The 20,966-nt window shown below is 39.1% G+C and overlaps 1 protein-coding gene across 3 annotated transcripts in view; it reads right to left on the reverse strand.

Moving 5' to 3' along the window:
• Positions 1–586: 586 nt before the first annotated feature.
• The window catches only part of Gab3 (GRB2 associated binding protein 3), a 92,182-nt gene continuing 71,802 nt past the window's right edge, over positions 587–20,966 (reverse strand). For 2 of the 3 annotated variants that reach the window (XM_041637087.1, XM_041637086.1), the window contains exons 5-10: positions 16,573–16,628; positions 15,704–15,908; positions 13,887–13,968; positions 11,987–12,089; positions 2,817–2,933; positions 587–700 (exon numbers count right to left, since the gene is read on the reverse strand). In XM_041637087.1, the coding sequence (XP_041493021.1) occupies positions 587–700; positions 2,817–2,933; positions 11,987–12,089; positions 13,887–13,968; positions 15,704–15,908; positions 16,573–16,628 (677 nt within the window). The remainder of the gene's footprint in view (positions 701–2,816; positions 2,934–11,986; positions 12,090–13,886; positions 13,969–15,703; positions 15,909–16,572; positions 16,629–20,966) is intronic. The other variant, XM_041637088.1, reaches the window with a different exon arrangement.

Consider the following 20,966-nt stretch of genomic DNA (forward strand, 5'->3'; position numbering starts at 1 on the left):
GTACCCGCCACCATTGCTAGATTTGATCTCCTCAACTACGTCTTCAGTGGTTGTGACAAGACCAGCTCCAAGTCCCCTTTGCTGGGGTAATTTATTATTATAATCTAAGTGTAGAGGACAAGATTTCACATACTGAAGGCAAATTATGTCATCCTGTTGGTACTAGTTCCAACTTTTGCTCCAAATACTCTATTTTGACAAAAGTTTAACAGGGTATTTGGAAGAACATTTTTGTAATCTTTTGCTGTTGCTGTTCCTACTTTGCCTGAATGAATGCCACTTTTTTACTTCTCCACCTGTGGCTGTAGCACTCTCTTTCTCTTTCTCTTTGACTATGGAATCAATGTCAAGTATCCCTGAGGCTGGAAAAATGAACATTTGCTGCAGGCTCTCGTGTTGGGGACTGGACTCCCGGAACTCAGTGCATAGGCTTTCTTCTAAAAGCTTTTACCAAGACTCCCCAGAACACACATTTTTTTTCTTGGTTTTTGCCCTATACTGGCCATTGGTATATTTTTTGAATGAAAAAAATTGCAAACATACTCCCAAACTTCCCTGCTGCACAATTTGCCCAAGCCCACAACTCTCACACTTTGGATTGCCTCTCATCAATCCACTCCTGCTTGGTGCTCTGGAGAGCTTGTGTCTTCTGCTTATCCACTTGGACATAGTCTACTCTCTGCTCTTCCGAAAGAAGTTTCTGAAGGGGGAGAACAAGAAGGCTTTAATTTCATCTTAATTTAAATGTTCTTTGGCAAATTACATTTGCTTCCTCTCCTCCCTATATAAATTTGACATTATATGTGTATTATGTTTGTAAGCATCTCTTTAGTTGTTTTATTTGCTTAGATCAATAGGATCTAAGTGGAAGTGATTTATGCTGACACTAAGTAGAAGCATCCTGAAACTCAGTCTCCCCCCCATAGTTTTCCAAATGGCCTTTTAATCTGATTCTACATCATCTGTCCAAGTCACATTCACCGGCATTTGTCTGAATGCCTAATATAATTTCTGTACTATCTGTTAAGATTCTTCATGATCCATAGACTCCTACTGATTTCTCTTTGAAAAATAAAAAAAAATGTAGCTCCAGAAATATCTTAGCATACCAAACACCTGTAGATGTATATCAGAGAGGTGGTACACACAGGCAGCGCACATGCACTTTCTGCTTTAACTGAAGAAAGCTAGAATCTTTACAATGAGCTTGACCTGCCGGGGTTGCATTAGTCACTTTTCTCATTGCTGTAACCAAAATCTGATAAGAAGTCACTTAAGGGAAGAAGAAGGGATTATCTGGGCTCACTGTTAGAGGGGAGACAGGCTTTTATGGGTGGAGAAGGCATGGCAGCAGGTATGTGAAGCAGATGGTAACCTTACTCCCACACTCAGTTAGCAGAGAGCATTGAATGCCAGCATTGAGTTCTATTTCATTCATTCCATTGCCCCCGGGGAATGGTCCTGCCCAGAGTTCAGTAAAGATGGGTCAGCCAGCATCAGTTAACCTGATCAGCTTGTTTTCTCCTTTTTAATCAGTTAGGGACCTAGCCACTCATTTCTGAGTAGGTCTTCTGTCTCCAGCTAAAACTCTGGAGAACTCCCACTTAGACACCTCCATAGAGGGCTATCTTCTAGCTGAAACTCAGTCTTCTCTCTTTTTTTCCCCTCTGACAAGAGCCTTGGATTGAAGGTTGTCTGCAACACAAAGAACCTGGCCTATAAAAGTCTTTCTCAGGAGTGATTGCTAAATGTTACTTTGTTTCTGTAAGCACCTGAAATTGTCTGCTTTGAGTGGCTAGCTTACTCAAACTGACAAATGTATCTCCTGTATTGTTTCTCTCACTCATCTCACTTCAATGCCAGAACAGTGTTTGGGAATGTAAAGAGACACATAAATGGAATCATTCTATACATTCTGTTCAATAGGTTGCTTTTTATCATCAAACAATACATTCTTAGTGTGGATCATGACCATCCCTTGCTCACATACCATCATCATGAGGCTGTCAAATGTGTGATATAAGTTAATAGCTACTCACTTAATAACCACTCAATTCTCATAGTCCTTGATGTATGTGGCATTATTTCTGATCCCTACTGTATAGAGAAGAGTACTACCCAATGGAGTTGAAACTGCATTCAAGGGCATTCACTGAGATCCACTTCAACTTAGAGCTCCTTTCACCATTCCTTAAGAACTAGACAGACTAAGCCATTACTTGTTCCCTAAACAAACTCTTCCTATGCCTCAAGAACCTGTATGTGCCTTACCCTCATCTCTGCCTAGGGACTTTTTCTATAACTTCTATGGCCCCAAATTCAGAGAGCATGAATATTACATGTATCTGCACACAGGCACCTAGAGAAAATATCCTAAAGAAAACATACTGGGATTTAATTCTTTCTGGGGGTCAGGATTAAGGTTAATTTTAGCATTTTGATTATAGACATCTTCTAAGATCTAAAGAGAATACACATGTTTGATCATTAGAAAAATCTCCAGCAGTGGGATCAGAACCTGTCCATGGCACACAAGCTGGCTTTTTGGAACCCATTCCCCATGCAGGGATGCCTTGCCAAGTCTTGACGCAGGAGGAGGAGTTTGGTCCTGCATCGACTTGATATGCCATGCTTTGTTAACTCTCATAGGAATGGAGAAGGAGTGGATGGGAGTGGGGAGTTGATGAGAGGTGGGGCAAAGGTACAGGAAGACAGGAGGGAGGGGAAACTGTGATTGGTATATAAATAAAAAAATTAAAAAAAGAAGAAAAAGAAAAATCTAAGCAAAAACGAAATCACCTGGGAATCATTCCTACCTGTTGCACAGGGGCTGGTGATACTGAATTGAAGTCCAGGGCCAAATAATCCAGGCTGAATTTCTTTGTCCAATTAAGAGCACTACTACTCATGGAATTGACTGCTCTATATTCTTCCTAGGAACCAACATCACAAGACTGAGATTAATAATGAATATTTAAGGGTGCATGTGGGGGAAAAAAAGCTAGTCTGGGCTTCATCCAAACAGCTGCTGCCAGATCATAAAAGGGTGATCTGAGCCTGCACATTTGAGTAAGAGTTGACATTTCAGCCAGGCATGGTGGTGCATGGCTTTAATTCCAACAGTAAGGAGTCAGAGGCAGGTGGATCACTGTGAGTTTGAGGACAGCCTGGTCTACAGAGTGAGTTCCAGGATAGCCAGAACAGTTACACAGAGAAACCCTGTCTTGAAACAAACAAATAAGTTGGCATTTCATATACAGTACCATAAGGTGTTAGAGGCACTTGCTGCCATGTCCAGGTTTTAAAAAATGATTTAATTTTTTTATGTGCATTATTGTGAAGGTGCAGGATCCCATGGAATGGGAGTTACAGATAGTTGTGATTTGCCATGTGGGTGGTTGGAATTGAATCTGGGTCCCCGTTTTTGTCACGACTTGGCAACAGCGCCACTTGCTGGATAATAGGTACTATGGCAGTTTTCGTTTCCAACATGAATTTTACTGTTTTGGTTACCAATACAATGGGTTATATCATGCAAGGTTTATATGACTATGGGGATAACTTAATTTACTGGTTACTACGTTTCAGTATTCTTTTGCATATTCTATCATTTAGGAAGAATATGGCCTCCTAAGAACCATACAATCTTTACTAGAAACTCATGCAGGTCAGGAGATTCAGGATTCAAAAGAGACAAAAATAAAAAGACTTGAAATGATTGAAGAAATTATTGGAGCTGGTGAACAGAGTAAGAAGGCACAAGGACAGGATACAATGCCACCACCAGCTATTAGAACTGGCTTACCCAGGGTTTTAGCGACATACCCTATACTTAATTCTGACAAAGCATCAACTTCTAAAGACTCAAAGGGAGTCAGAGAAGCTAGATGGACACCAATAGCAATGAATGATCTAAAAGAAATTAAGCAAGCTATTGTTAATTTTGGCTTGCACTCTGCATATGTAAAGGAAATGATAAGGACTTGGGCTTCTAATGCTAGAGCTACCCCCTATGATTTCCATCAGTTAGTGTCTGCAGTTTTAGATAATGGACCTTCCTTGATGTTTGGAATTTATTTCTGAGAAGAATCCAAACATATGGAACAGCAAGGAAGAGCAAAAGGTGTTGAGGTTTCCCAAGATCAAATTCTTGGTGCAGGAGAATATGCTGATCCACAGGTTCAAGCTCTTTATGACGATGAAATACTGTGTCTATGTCACCAAGCAGCTTTAAATGCTTGGAATAGGATACAAGTTCCAGAAAAAAGGGTTGAATCATATACCAAAATTAGGCAGGGTCAGAGAGAACCCTTTATTGACTTTTTGCAAAGATTAATTAAGGCTCTGGACATAGGGGTAACAGACCCAGAAGCTAGACGAATACTTCTTGAATCTCTAGCTTTGGAGAATGCAAACATAGAATGCAAAAAGATAATTGGGCCTTTAAAGTCTAGATCAGCACCTATGGATGAATGGATTCAGCATACGATGAATGTTGAGATGTTTAGCTATAATGATGAATCTTGGGTAGGAGAAGCGATTTCCAAAGCAATGAGGAGACATCAAACTGCCAGGTGTTTTAATTGTGGTAAATTAGGACATCTGAAAAGGGATTGCAGGCACAGAATTTCTAGGAATAATATCTCCTCTGGGAATGACAAAATAGGAGACCTCAGCCTTTAGGTATATGTAGGAGATGCGGTAAAGGCTGACATTGGTCCAACGAATGCAGGTCAACAACAGAGAGACAAGGCAACCTGTAGTTGGGAAACTCCTTGAGGGGCCTCTCGCAGGCCCCCAAGCCAACAGTGGCCCAGTCATTCCCAGTCACAGTGGAGAACGTGCCTCACCAAGAAAATTAAAAGCTCCAATTTCTGCTGTAAAAAGTAATACTGGTCTAAATGATGAATTACGCATGGAGGATGAGTCAAAAAACCCAGTAGGACAGAGTAAATGTATATTTTGGCAGACTTCTATTAACGATCAAAGACCAAAGCTAAGAGTCTGTATAAATGGCACTTTTATTGAAGGCTTATTAGACACAGGTGCGGGTGGAAGTATCATTACCCCAGAATCTTGGCATCCAAATTGGCCTCTTCAAGAGGTAGATGTTCAGTTCCTGGGAATTGGAACCCTATCTCGTGTAAAACAAAGCACAAGATGGCTTGAATGCATAGGGCCCGAAAGGCAAATAGGAAGACTAAGGCCATATATAGCTAATATTGCAATAAATTTATGGGGCCGTGACCTGCTACAGCAATGGAATACCCAGATTAACATTCCTGTAGTTCCAGGAACTCATAATTCTGGGAAGGATATGATGAGGTATTATGGAAAAAGGTCACCAGCCATTCAGGCTGTACAAGAACATACAGCAAATACCAAACCTTTAGAGGTACCAACAGCCCTACCTTTAAAATGGCTAACTGAGAAGCCAATATGGATCAAACAGTGGCCTCTAGCTGAAGACAAATTACAGGCATTGGAACAGCTGGTGCAAGAGCAACTAGATGCTCAACATATTGAAGAATCAACCAGCCCTTGGAATTCTCCTGTGTTTGCTGTAAAAAAGAAATCTGGTAAATGGAAAATGGTGACAGATTTAACAGCTGTCAACAAGGTAATTCAACCTATGGGCCCACTACAATCTGGAATTCCTTTGCCTTCTCTGTTACCAAAAGGATGGCCTCTTATAGTTATTGATTTGAAAGATTGTTTTTTCACTATACCTTTACAAGAAAAGGATAGAGAAAAATTTACCTTCACAGTGCCTACTTATAATAATTATCAGCCTAATAGGAGATATCAATGGACTTTCCTCCCACAGGGTATGCTCAATAGTCCTACATTGTGCCAATATTTTGTAAGTAAGCCATTGGAAATAATTTGTAAACAATTCCCCAAGTTCATAATTTGTCCTTACATGGATGACATTTTGTTATCTGATTCAAATAAAGATACTTTAGAAAGGATGTTTGAAGAAGTAAAGAAAGTCTTGCCTAGGTGGGGATTACAAATTGCCCCTGAAAAGATTCAAAGAGGAAATTTTATTAATTACCTAGGTTACAGAATAGGGTTAGAGAAAATTAAAAAGCAAAAGGCACAAATTAGGAGAGACCGGTTAAAGACTATTAATGACTTCCAAAGATTGTTAGGAGATTTTGCTTTATTGATAGAGATTTAAGGTCAATTTTGTTATATGTATATGTATATTTCTGCTATTGATTAAGATATTGTGATTGTGTAGTTCATTAAAAAATGTAATGTATAATTAAAAATATAGGTTGTTAATAGATAATCATAATAGTCAAGTTTGTAGTCATGTTAGTTAAGATTTCCTAGATGTACATAGATATATTTTAGATAGGCATTCTTCATATTTTTCAAAGATTATAGAATATGGCATTTTAAATGTTTTAATAACTTAGGGTTTTTCATGACAATGAGACATGTCTGCTCCTGGAAACACCAATCTACTTCAAGAAGAAGATGGGCATAGAAGAGGATCCTTATGGAGTTTGATAGCCATTTGGGCAAGAAACTGCTCTTGCCTGGACTATTGCATAAACTGGACACAGAGAACCCGCAGAGAGAGGATTGCTAAACTTGCCTAAAGGTGAGATGATTTTAAGGGTTCCTGATTCATGAAAGAGTCTGTGAGACATTCTGCAGGACACAGCAGATAGTGACTGAACTGCCTTTGAAATTTCCTGCTTCATGGAAATGTCTGCTGTATACTGTGGGCCTGTAGGCTGAAAATGGATGCCCCAATGGTACAGAGGAACTTTGGGTGACTGTACAGGCAGCGAGATGTCTCTGTCATTTCTAGAGTTTTATTTCTTGTTTGCTTAGGTAATATCATAACCTTCTGGAGTCGTTGATGGAGTTGAAGAATAGTTAGTTATAGTTATAGTTTTCCTTAGTTATGATAAAGATAAAATAGATATAAATATAGTAATTTTTACTTGATAACTGTTTTGTCATATGTAATTTTGCTATGTTAAAGTTAAAGCCTTGCTTTTTTTGTTTAAACAGAAAAAGGGGAAATGATGGAGGAAGGTCATTGGTTCATTAATAAAGAAACTGCTTGGCCCTGATAGGTTAGAACATAGGTGGGTGGAGTAAATAGAACAGAATGCTGGGAGGAAGTGGAAGTGAGCTCATTCACCATTTTCCCCTCTCCCGGGCAGACGAGATGAAGCTCAGACCCAGGATGTACGTAGGCTAGAATCTTCCCGGTAAGCGCACCTTGGGGTGCTACACACATTATTAGAAATGGGCTAGTCCAGGTGTGAGAGTTAGCTGAGAAGAGGCTAGATATAATGGGCCAAGCAGTGTTTAAAAGAATACAGTTTGTGTGTTGTTATTTCAAGGCATAAGCTAGCCAGGCGGCCTAGCTGGGCAGCAGGAATGTAGCCCACAGCTCCTACTACAGATAAGGGTTAATGTTCATAACATAGAAGAAACACCTGAAACTCAGTAACAAAAACTAATAAAAGAAGATAACAAAATGGTAAGCAAGTACATTAAAGATACATAATGTCATTATTAATTTGTAAAAGACAAATGAAACCCACTTCATACTGATTAGGGTAATTCTTACAAAAAGGGGGAGAATATAAATGTTAATATGTGGAGAAATTTGAAATCTTTGTGTTTTGCTAGTAGGAATGTAAAATGGCATGGTCATTGTAGAAGACAATTTGGTGTTTCCTTAAAACATAGAATGTATTCCTCATTGTCCGCTATGTTCAGCTAGTCCGGATTTATCCCATGCTTTTTCAGACCCAGGCCAGCTGGCCTTAATGAGTTCCCGATAGAACATCCCCATTGTCTCAGTGTGTGGGTGCATCCCTCGCGGTCCTGAGTTCCTTGCTCGTGCTCTCTCTCCTTCTGCTCCTGATTTGGACCTTGAGATTTCTGTCCGGTGCTCCAATGTGGGTCTCTGTCTTTGTCTCCTTTGATCGCCTGATGAAGAAATACTGAGAACTCAAGAACAATCGCAGTAGGTTTTTGATCCTACTGCACGTACTGGCTTTGGGGGAGCCTAGGCAGTTTGGATGCTCACCTTACTAGACCTGGATAGAGGTGGGCGGTCCTTGGGCTTCCCACAGGTCAGAGAACCCTGATTTCTCTTCGAGCAGATGAGGGAGGGGGACTTGATCGGGGGAGGGGGAGGGAAATGGAAGGCGGTGGTGGGGAGGAGGCAGAAATCCTTAATAAATAAATTAAAAAAACAAAACAAAACATAAAAAGTATGTATATGGTCCAACAATTTCACCTGTAGGCAAATACTCAAAAGCTTTGAGAAAGCAGGTGCTCAGATATATTTTTGTATCTGATGTTTACAGTATCATTATTCACAACAGCCCAAAGTTGGAAACAACCTACATGTCCACCAAACAGTAAGTGGACAAAGAAAATATAGTATGATCTTATTAAATAATATTCACACACATTACATATATGAATATTAAAAGCACTATGCTAAATGAAAGACAGATACAAAAGAATATTGTATGCTTCCACTTTTTAAACATTTATCAGTTTGTGTGTGCACACACAGGCCACAACACACGGTTGGCTGCCTCCATATTGGAAGAAGACTCAGGTCATAACAGTTGCTGGTCAGTATCTTTATCTGTTGAGCCATCTTAACAGCACTAGCCTTACTTTTATAAAGGACCTAGAATATAAAGATGTAAAATAGAACAGAAGTTACCAGGGACTTGGGGAAAGTGAACAGGGAGTGAGTTTTTATTGGGCACAGAGTTTGTGCTTGAAATGATAAAAATAGCCTGGAAATGAACAGTGGTGAAGTATAAGTAACATAGTTAATCATATACTTCAAAATGGTTAAAATGGCAATATTTATTTATTTATTTATTAAAGATTTCTGCCTCCTCCCCGCCACCGCCTCCTATTTTCCTCCCCTCCCCCAATCAAGTCCCCCTCCCTTGTCAGCCCGAAGAGCAATCAGGGTTTCCTGACCTGTGGGAAGTCCAAGGACCACCTATATCCATCCAGGTCTAGTAAGGTGAGCATCCAAACTGCCTAGGCTCCCCCAAAGCCAGTACGTGCAGTAGGATCAAAACCCATAAAATGGCAATTTTTGTGCTACATGTACTTTACTACAATAAATTGTATATTAAATAATATAAAATGTTTATAACTGTTCTATTTGCCCCTGGATTTGAAAGAATCCAAATGTTCCTCGGTGGGTGAGTGGGTAAACAAAATGTGGACAATCCATACAAGGGAATGTTACTCAGCAATGAAACAGTAGTGACATGTGTATCAATTTGGATGAATTTCAGATCATATTCTGAGTAAATTAGGCCAGACTCAAAAGTATTGTATGATTCTCTCTCTATGTAACATTCTTGACAATCCAAAATGATAGTTATAAAGAATAGATCAGTTGATACCAGGAGTTTAGAGTGGCAGTATGGTATAAAGAGTATAAAGAGATAGAATGAGTGAATATCTGGGGTTGATGGCACCATGTTCAGCATTCTCTCTCTCTCTCTTTCTCTTTCCCTCCCTCCCTTCTTCCCTCCCTCCCTCTTTCCCAACTATCTGTCTATCTAAATTCATCTATCTCTATATACCCAAACTCAAAGAACTGCAAACCAAGAAAAACTGTACCAGGGACCCCCACAACTTCCTTATTTGATTAAAATCCAAAGGGATTGTAAGCCATCATGTTAGCTGTGACTATCATATTGGGCAATTATGTGGCACATGGTATAAGCAAGTCATTTCAGAGTATATTGTAAACTGAAGTTAAAACAAATGCAGCTGAATGAGGTAAGACACCCCCCTCACCTTTTTCACATAGTACTTTGCTCACATCTACCATCAACCAGTATTGCCTGCTCTTCAACTTCTGTGTCATATTGTTCAGTAATACACATTCATTGACAACCTATACACATTTATGCAAGTAATCAATATTTAACTGTGTTGTTTATGAAATTACCAGTCTTACTGTCTCAAATATCAGAAGCAAACTGCTGGTGTCTGGAATAACTTTACACTTGCTTCCATAATGTTTTAGGTTCACTTCCCTTTTCTGTTCTCCAGAGACAGAGCACAGCTGTTCAGGATCCTTTACAGGAATATTTTCTTCTAGAAGTTTCCCAGGGGCTATTACTAAGTGTAAGAAATATTGGGAAGAACACAGCAGATTTATAGATGAGTCACTTCCCACCTGCATATAGTTAAGTGAATCACAGCACAACTTTTATCAAATAAGACAAAATGAAGCAGTCAGCTGTTACTGTCCTAGAGGTAATCCATTTTAGACTTTTATTTTTATATATTTTAATACATCCTTTGAAAATTTCATAATGCACACAATGTACTTTAATAGCCTTGTCTCCTCATAGGAGGATAAGATTATCTTCTTAAGAGTATATATCAGGACCCACATTGGAGCACAGGACTGAAATCTCAAAGTCCAAATCAGGAGCAGAAGGAGAGAGAGCACGAGCAAGGAACTCAGGACCGCGAGGGGTGCACTCACACACTGAGACAATGGGGATGTTCTACTGGGAACTCACCAAGACCAGTTGGCCTGGGTCTGGAAAAGCCTGGGATAAAACCGGACTTGCTGAACATAGTGGACAATGAGGACTACTGAGAACTCAAGAACAATGGCAATGGGTTTCTGATCCTACTGCATGCACTGGCTTTGTGGGAGCCTAGGCAGTTTGGATGCTCAACTTACTAGACCGGGATGGAGGTGGAGGTTCCTTGGACTTCCCACAGGACAGGGAACCCTGATTGCTTTTCGGGCTGGGGGGGGGACTTAATTGGGGGAGGGAGAGGGAAATGGGAGGCGGTGGCGGGGAAGAGACAGAAATCTTTAATAAATAAATAAATTAAAAAAAAGAGTATATATCAGTGTCTTGAACATCATCCTGGCTTAGCAGGATGGAGCAGATCTCTTCAAAACCTAATGTTTATAGTGAAATTCTCTCTGGAATTTCCCGTTTCTATTTTGTGAATAGATACAGTTCTAGCTAAAGAATCCACATTAAGAGAATAGGGTAACAGGACAAAAAGGAGATATTAACACTCTTGAACTGTGAATGGATAATCAAAGGACAAACATGTAACATCTTTACACACTCAAGTCTACAGAAAGACCCTAAAAGACAAATCTTCAGAAAGTTCAGAGGCAGGTGATTTTATAAAATAAAGCCTCCAAGAAACTTGTTTTCACAGCCTGGACTTTGGACATTTAGAGAAGTACAAACCCATTGGAATCATACAGAACATCACAGTTTTCTGAAAAAAGAATTGGCTACCATTTCTATTTTCCATAACACAGACTTTAGGTCCTAGGTTCTCATGAAATAATGTGGACTTCAAATGGAATAAAAAGCTGAATACTGCAAGAAAGAAAACCAACTTCAAGGGAGCTGAGGAGTGACTCTGAAGATAAAGTGCTTTGCACTCAAATGTTAGTGTCTCAGTTCCGATCTCCAGAACTCACAGAAAATATAGGCATGATTACATACATCTATATTTCAGGTACAGGGTTGAGAGAAGACAGATGAATCCCTGGAATTCTCTGGCCAAGCAGCCTAGCAAATCAGTGAGCTTTGGGTTCAATGAGAGACCCTATCCTAAGATTAAGGGGAAAAAAATGGTAAGGCGAACAGAGATAATGGAAGACTCCTGATGTCAACCTTTGGCCCTCACATGTATGTGCATACACATGTGCACATGCACCAATATGCACATATGCATACACATATACTACACACATGCACACCCTTACAATACACTTTTAAAAAGAAAAAAGTAAATTAGCTTCAAATTAATTTTCTCCCAATCTAAAAAAAAAGTGACCTGGTTTTACAATCAAGTGTGCTTTATGACTGAACAGAGACTTCTGAGGAATGTGCTTTTATCATAATGAACTCTCAAGCTTATAGATTTGGAGAGGAAAAAGAACATAAAAATACAAGATTACCATTTGGATGTAGCTTTCTTCTTCTTCTTTGGAAGAAGGAGTGGCAAAAAATCTTGCAGAATTAATACCATTTCTTTGTGAAGAGAGAAAGCTGGTTCGATTGCTAAGACCAAAAAATACAGATGAGATCAATGCAATGTCTTACAGCTGCTGTGAAACATAGCCAGGAACAGACACAGCCCTGTGGGGTTTGAGTCCTCCCCTTCCAGACATAGCTTCCTTTTGGCCCAAACAATTCTTGAAGAAGACACTTCCCAGTAGCCCTCTCCCACCCTGGAGCAAATGCTTCCCAACTATTTTTTTCCTAAGCCCATCATGTAACACATACAAATACATCTTTTTTAGTAAACAACAACAAATTAAGAAAAATGTTTCAAAGTAATAAAGCTGACTGACAGAATAAAAAAAATATTCCAAAGCAAAATCTAAACAAAAAAACAATCAGACGACAACAACCCTCCCCTCCCTTGGGGTCTTTTTGCTTCCAAAGTAGCCAGAAGAATGAAAGTGTACTCATTCATCTGAAAGGACAAGAAAGACAGTATATTAATTTCTTACTTCCTTCTGAGACAGAATAACAGGCTATGTGTCTCTACAGTTCAGCCTGGAAATGAAGCTCTCTGCAGAATTCTGCTTTACAAAGTTAGCATGTCTGCATGGGTATGGTGGTGCATCCCTTTACCTTTAATCCCAGAACTCAGGAAGCAGAAAAAGGCAGATTTATGTGAGTTCAATGCCTTCATAGTCTACATAGTGAACACCAGGCCAACCAGTGCTACATAGAGAGACCCTACCTCAAAAAAAGTTACCATGTCCTGTGGCATTTATCAAGAGCTAGGAAAATGCAGCTTATAGAAGGTAAAATGAACAGGCACATGTGTGTTAAGGTTTGTGTACCTAGCCCATAAACAATCCCATTTTCTCTGAAAGTTCTTTTCTCAGATACAATTCATAAACTTGGAATTCTCTAATTAGTAGTATTATCTGTGCACTACTTTATTCCAATCTGACAGAATCCCTTAATTTTGTCTCCCTTGGAAGTCTGTATTAGGATTATAAAAATAGTCCATCTTAAAAAAAATAGTCCATCTTTGTTGGTTCTGGAATTGAAGCATGTAAGCAAGCTTGGAGTCTGTAATTAATAATATTGGACAACTTGACTACTTCTAGAATCAACTAAAACACAAGCAGCTGGGCACAGCTGTGAGGAATGTTCCTTATTCTATCATTTGAGGTGAGAAAACCCACCCTAAATCTGGGCCACACCTTCTGATGGCAGCTCACATAAAAAGATGTGGAATAAAGCTTTTGCGTTTTTACTGCTTGCCTTCATTCTCATTAGCAAGTTCATCTATCCTGATGCTTAGGCATTCCTTCACTGGTGTTAGAACCTATTTCTTTAGGATTCTAATGGAGACTAAAGACCAGGATCTCTCTGAAAATTCCCTGGGACTCCAACACCAGATTAGAACTTTTGAGACATCTAGCATCATAGACTGAACAACTAATGTATTCCTGGCCTTTCCGTTGGGAGACAACCATTGTTGAACTACTCAGACAACATCCTGTAAAGCACTTTAACAAATTCTCTTTTAATATATACATATTTGAAAAAAATATACATATTTGTTCTATCAGTTCTATTTCTTTGGAAAACCCTGACTAATACAGAGCAGGATCATGCAAGAAAGAAAAGAGCTCTTCAGAGAACAGGAAGAGAGAGACGTTCCCAACTCTGCTATTTCCAGGCTTCAGAATCCAGAAGAACCCAGTCACATACCATCCTTTGTGGTCTAGAAACCACTCATGGTTCTTGATCACAAGACCGACTACTCCTTTGGCTCCCTTAAGCAAGATGAAATGAGTTTCAACCACAAGAGATCTAAGATTTGAGGCTTACCAAGGCACAGTGTGAGTCCTGGTTAGAGATGTGTGTTCTCTGATGGTGGAAAGGTTTCTCAGGTCCAAGGGAGGTTGCCGTACTAAAAAACAGTACAGGTATTCGGCATAGTTAGTACTCAGGAATTTTAAGCAGGGAATTTAAAGATTATAAAAACTATCATAATCCTCTTTCTTTACATGCCAAATTAGAATATACTAACAGAAATTACTGATGATGAGTGAGAATCTTAACATTCCATTCTTGCCTGGCTCCCTGGGGATAAGGACAACTATTGAATAAATGGTCTCATAGTATACATTTAGTCAACAAACATGTATTGGGAACTCAGTCATGAATCACAATGGAAACCAAACTGGAAACACAGTATTAACCCAATACACAGAAATCTGTAACCTCAGGAAGATCAATGTATTCCAGACACTCTACATGTCTAAGAAGCAGAAATGATCACCAGGTTCTAAGGGTCCTCTCACCTAAATATTCTTCCTCATGTTGTTCCCTAGTTACTCATCTTCACATCTCAGTTCAATGGACCCTTTTTTGGGTGGCCTTCTCTAGCCTCCAGACAGTGCCAGATCCCTCACCACAGGCCTCATGCTTTTGTTTGCTTATGCTCCATGCATTCCCCCCACAGTTTATAATGAAACGACAACTGTGATTATTTGACTGTAGTTTAGAATGTGACCCCAGATGGCATGGTTTCCTTTTGGTTTGCTCAAGGCAGCAGCCTTCATACTTAGTACTTGCGTCAGTGGCTTATTTGGCTGCTTTGATATCTATTTCCTCCACTAAACTACATGAGAAGAAAACCATGCTGACAGAGACCTTCTTGCTGCCAAATTGTTTTGATGTCTCAGTGATTAAGAGCACTTACTGCTCTTCCAGAGGATCCAGTTCTGTTCCCAGTACCTACATGGTAGTTCAAACTGTCTGTAACTACAATTCCAGGGGATTTGATGCTCCCTTATGGAATCTGTGGACATCGAATGCATGTGGGTCACAGAGATAAAAGCAGGCAAAATACCCACATACATAAAAGAATTTCAAAAAAATAAAAAGAATTCACTTTGATCTGTTTTTCTCTTTCTTTTTCTTATCCTTGTATGTCTATGATGCTTAGCAGATCAGAAGGGCTGCCTGGGAGTAGTAACACAGGAGCTAAAGGTTGCACTGTGAACACAGTAGTCATGTGTTTTACAGTTGAAGTCTTTCCGTACCACTACTCCTGCTGACATGTGGTATGGACAGAGCAATAAGTTATAAAATGAACTTGAGTATGAAGGACATTAAGGAATTGCTGTCAAAGACTATATATAGTAGGCTGCCTTCCAGAGGACTAGCATTATATATTCAAAAGCTATTTAAATGAGATGTTTTGTGGCTTCCATTATGATTCTCACCACTTACTCCTGGGATTTCATTATGGAAATTAAGCAAAAACTAAGCCCTCTGGTATGAACTTGGATTTGTAGGTTGTGTTTTCAGAGCCTGACTGAGTACCTTTAGGTTCCCTGGCTCTTTTTATCATAACAATCTTGGAACATAAGGTACGTCCTAATTCTTCCCTATTTCTTTCTAATAATCTTTTTTTTTCTTTTTCTTTTTTGTTTTTCGAGACAGGGTTTCTATGTAACAGTCCTTGATCTCCTAGAACTCACTTTGTAGACCAGGCTGGCCTCAAACTCACTGAGATCTGCCTGCCTCTGCTATCAAAGTGCTGAATTAAAGGTGTGTGCCAACACTGCCTGACTCTTTCTAATAAGGAAGGAGCTTGCCCTCCTACCCAACACAACAATCCTAGTTAAATGCCTTACATTTCCTCTGGGGCTTGAGATCTCTGTTCACTGGAGGTGGCTCCAAATCTGCAGGTAACGTGGGTAGCATGCTTGAGTTCATTGGGATGTAGTCATCCTGGCTATAATGAGGCCTCAGACTAGAAACAGTGCCTTTGGGGCTCATAGGCACATAGCTGTCTTCAACAGTGAGTGAAGCTGTGGGATACATCGGCGAAAACTTATTCTGCAAGACAGAATAAGTATAGGTTGGAAACTATAGACCACAAATGCAAACTGATACTAGTAGGCACTATAGCTGTACATTCAGTTTCAGTTCCAAATTACCCCCAAAGTAACTCTGAATTTTCTAGTGAAAATTGGACAAGCACCTAGTCAAAATTCTGTGTCTGAATCCACATGAGAATAGATAACTCTCCAAGATCTGAAGCTAGGACACTAAAGGTTTTGAATTAGTGATTTGCTCTGTGGTAGTTAATTATGATTATCAACTTGACTGGATTTGGGATTCCTCGGAGATACATTTTTGGGAGTATTTCTAGAGAGGTTTAACGGAAAAGGGAGATCCCACTCTGAATGTATACAGTGCCAACCTCCTTGAATCTTGAAATCCTGAACTAAATAAACCATGAAGCAAAATGAACCTTTCTCTTAAGTGGCTTTGGTCAAGTACTTTTTTCATAGCAATGAGCAAAATAACAATACATGCTTCAAGTATAATACAGTGCTTTAATAGTGACCTAAATCAGTTCAAATCTTTAGGGGATTACTGAAAGAGTTCTCAGAGATTCAGAGTACCGAATCTCAGAAGACTTAAAGAAAATATCACATATAGGTCAGGTTATTTCTGGTCAAACTGAAACCTAAAGGAACAAAAAGGTCAAACTTACCAGATTTAAACTGAGCCGCTTATCCCTGTGTCTCAGGGACTGGCTTTGTACATCACCTGAAAGACAGAGTTGGAGTGGTGAGTGCTACAAGACAATATCCACTCAAACTAAAATCCAAGTCTAAATCCTCCCCAGGGCCTATGCCTATAGCTCCGGAGAAGCAGGGACGCATAATACATAATTTCCATACAAAAAGCTTGCTATTAAATGCAGCTGGAAGTCAGAAACCATTCCCCAAGAGATGGAAAATGAGTCCAGATTCTAAAGATACTTATGCTGTGTAATGATTTTGGTTTTCTTCATAAATCAGAAAGAAATACAGCAAGTAATTAACAAGTATTTGCTGAATTTATTTTAAAAAAGTCTTCTGCGCTTGAAGATAGTGGAGATAGACCTGTGAGTTTCAGGAGAAAATGTTTGAAATATCCATTTGTAGGAAGTAAGACAACAAGGTTAGCATAGAACAACAGCATTGTGTTTTGCATTAAGGAATCAGTTGAGCTCTTTTGCAACCATAATCAGATACCCAGGTACGGGCGCGGGAAGACAGATATTTGAACTAATCCAGAATCAGAAACTCATTACACAGATGTGGTAGTGAAGCAAAATTTAGAATAGTTGTTGAACTGAAAGAAGAAATGTCTATAAGGCATATTGAGTACTTCTTAACTCATCAAGGCCAGAATTACTCTAATACAAAGTCAAAGATATTATAAGGAAACTATAGATCAAGATATTTCATAAATATAAAGGCAAACATTCTAAAATACTAATAAATTTGATTTGATGATGCTTAAGAAAATTTATCTAATATGAACAAGTAGGATTTATAATAGTTATGCAAGTCTGGTTCAACATTTGAAAATCAATCATTATATTCCTCATTATTAAGTTTAAGGCATACTGTGGGGCTTTGACCCCTTTATGAATCTTGAGATTGATGAGTATGTGTAGATGTTATATAGTGGGCAGCAGATTAACACTGGAATGGTGATAATATGAGTAAACAGCATCCTCATGTTATAAGCCTTGGAAAGAGCCTAAACAATAGGTGTTCAGCCTAAAAGTCCATGCCTTCCCCAAAGAGCCTGTTTAACTATGGTGTAAAATTGGGTCATGTGCATTTTTAATGTGACTTTTTTTTGCTAAATAAACTTCTGATACTCAGAAAGGGCTACTAAAATTACAAATCATATCCACAGATAAAGAAAAACCATGTGACAAAATCCAATACCCATTCATGATTTTAATAAGAAAAAGAGGGTTTGGACAAATGGCTGAGTGTTTATTTAAGAGCAAGTTTTGCTCTTTCAAAGCATCTGAGTTTAGTTTCCAGCTCCCACATCAGTGGCTCATAGGTGCTTGTAACTGCAGTTCCAAGGAGAGTCAATGCCTCTGACCTCTATAGGTACCTGCACTAACATGTACATAACCGAACATGCAAACATACATATTGTTTAAAGAAAAAAAGAAATCAAGAAAAGAAGGAAGAAAGAGAGGAAGGAACAGAATCTCAGTAAACTAGGAAAAAAGAGGAATGTCCTCAGCTTGGTAAAAAAAAAAGTTACAGAGCAGGGGATGTAGCTAGTGGAAGAGTGACTGCCTAGCATGCTCAAGGCCATGAATTTAATCTGTAGTATTAAAGAAGAAAGGTAATGAGGAACAAAAGGGATGAAGGGAGAGAAGCAGGAGGGAAGGAGGGAGGAGAGAGGAGGGGAAAAGGGAAGATGAAAGGAAGCAAGGGAAAACCTACAAAGAAACCTATAGCTAATGACATAATTAGTGGTAGGAAACTCCAAACATTCCTCCTAAAAATAAGAAAAAAAATCAAGGATGTTCCCTTTTCACACTGCTTTTTAACATTGTACTATGAGTACTAAAAGATGCAATATGACAAGAAAAGAAAAATATACAGATTAGGAAGGAAGAAATTAGGCTTCTCTTTGTTGCTAGGCATGGTGGTGCATGCCTATAACTCCAGCACTCAGGAGACTAAAGCAGGAGGATTGCCAAGAGTTCAAGGCCAATCTAGGGTACATGATGAGTTTGAAGTTAGTTTGGGCAATTTAAGACTTCATCTCACAAAAACACCAAAATCCTATCTCTGTTTACATAAGACATGATTAAGAAGACACATTGAAAGCAATAGTTTTTCTGGAATAATAGGAACTGACACTATCTGATTTCATTATTTATTCTAATGCTATAGTAATCAAGACAGTGTCGTACTGAAGGAAAACTCAGTCACTAGCCTAAGTCCATTTTATTTCACCCTTTCTAAATTTTTCCCTCTAACTCCCACTCTTCTTCAGGTACCTTGAATTCTAAGAACGTCAGGACTAATGAGCAAATGTCATTATTACAAAAGATTGAAAGTATCCCCAAGAAATGATGTGCCTCAAAGAACAGATTACTCCCATGATGTTGTCCCCCAAATGGAGGCAATTTCTCCATGAAGGGAATAGAGACAACACCCTTGAGCAGGAGTGATCATCTCATGGAAACCAGACTGTTTCCTTCGAATTATGACTGTGATAACAATTTCTCTAAAACCAGAACTGAGATAATGGTTGATCAGATCACCAGGCTGAACAAGATTACCTACTCTGTCAGCTATCTAACATCATCATTCCCTCAGCTATGGATGCCTCAATTCTTTCTGATTTATTTCCTCTCCTATAAATTCTCAAAATTTCTTTAAGATAGACCTGGGGTCAATGAATCTCTTTTTTAAATCTATTTTGTTTTCATTGTTTTTTTTTGGTTGATCTAGCGTAATCCCATTGGTTAAAAATTCTTTCTCTGTCTACTTCTTTAATTAGCATATTCAAACAGGCAAGTGGAACCTAGTCCACTGGGATCCTCCCTGGAGCCTAGAATTTTTTCTTAAAACTCTGGTGAAAGAACAGACAAATATTTCAATAAACTGCAATCAAGAATGCTAAAGTAGAGCCACATAATATGTTCAGCTAAACTTTGAAAAAGAAGTGAATGCCAGCCGGGCGATGGTGGTGCACGCCTTTAATCCCAGCACTCGGGAGGCAGAGGCAGGAGAATCTCTGTGAGTTTGAGACCAGCCTGGTCTACAGAGCTAGTTCCAGGACAGGCTCCAAAACCACAGAGAAACCCTGTTTCGAAAAACCAAAAAAAAAAAAAAGTGAATGCTATGCACTGTAGAAAACATCATCAAATGGTGCTGGAACAATTGAATGCCCACTTATAAAAGAAATCTAAACAAAGACCCTATACCTTTCACAAAATTAGCTCTAAGTAGATCTTAGGCTTAACTGTAAAATGAGAAAGTACAGCACTGCTACTACAATAAAACAGAAGATCTTGTATCTAGTGATGAAAAAAAGAACTGATGGCATTGTTTTTCTTTAAAAAAATAACACTGTCTTTTACCGCTGCGTAGTACTCTAATGTGTAAATATTCCAAACTTTCTTCATCCATTCTTCCATTGAAGGGCATCTAGGTTGTTTCCAGGTTCTGGCTATTACAAATAATACTGCTATGAACATAGTTGAACAAATGCTTTTGTCATATGATAGGGCATTTCTTGGGTATATTCCCAAGAGCGGTATTGCTGGGTCCAGGGGTAGGTTGATCCCGAATTTCCTAAGAAACCGAAACACTGACTTCCATAGTGGTTGCACAAGATTGCATTCCCACCAGCAATGGATGAGGGTACCCCTTCCTCCACAACCTCTCCAGCAAAGGTTATCGTTGGTGTTTTTGACTTTAGCCATTCTCACAGGTGTAAGATGATATCTCAAAGTTGTTTTGATTTGCATTTCCCTGATTGCTAAGGAAGTTGAGCATGACCTTAAGTGTCTTTTGGCCATTTGAACTTCTTCTGTTGAGAATTCTCTGTTCAGATCAGTGCCCCATTTTTTAATTGGGTTAATTAGCATTTTAAAGTCTAGTTTCTTGAGTTCTCTATATATTTTGGAGATCAGACCTTTGTCTGTTGCGGGGTTGGTGAAGATCTTCTCCCAGTCAGTAGGTTGCCTTTGTGTCTTAGTGACAGTGTCCTTTGCTTTGCAGAAGCTTCTCAGTTTTAGTAGGTCCCATTTATTCAATGTTGCTCTTAATGTCTATGCTTCTGTGGTTATACATAGGAAGCGATCTCCTGTGCCCATCTGTTGTAGGGTATTTCCCACTTTCTCTTCTATCCTTTTCAGTGTGTTCGGACTGATATTGAGGTCTTTAATCCATTTGGACTTGAGTTTTGTGCACGGTGAAAGATGTGGGTCTATTTTCATTCTTCTACAGGTTGACATCCAGTTGTGCCAGCACCATTTGTTGAAGATGCTTTCTTTCTTCCATTGTATACTTTTAGCTCCTTTATCAAAAGTGAGGTGTTCATAGGTTTGTGGGTTAAAATCCGGCT

This window comes from Microtus oregoni, unplaced genomic scaffold, assembly GCF_018167655.1.
Source record: "Microtus oregoni isolate MIOR12 unplaced genomic scaffold, Mior012 000050F_ref0000143, whole genome shotgun sequence".
NCBI lineage: Eukaryota > Metazoa > Chordata > Mammalia > Rodentia > Cricetidae > Microtus > Microtus oregoni.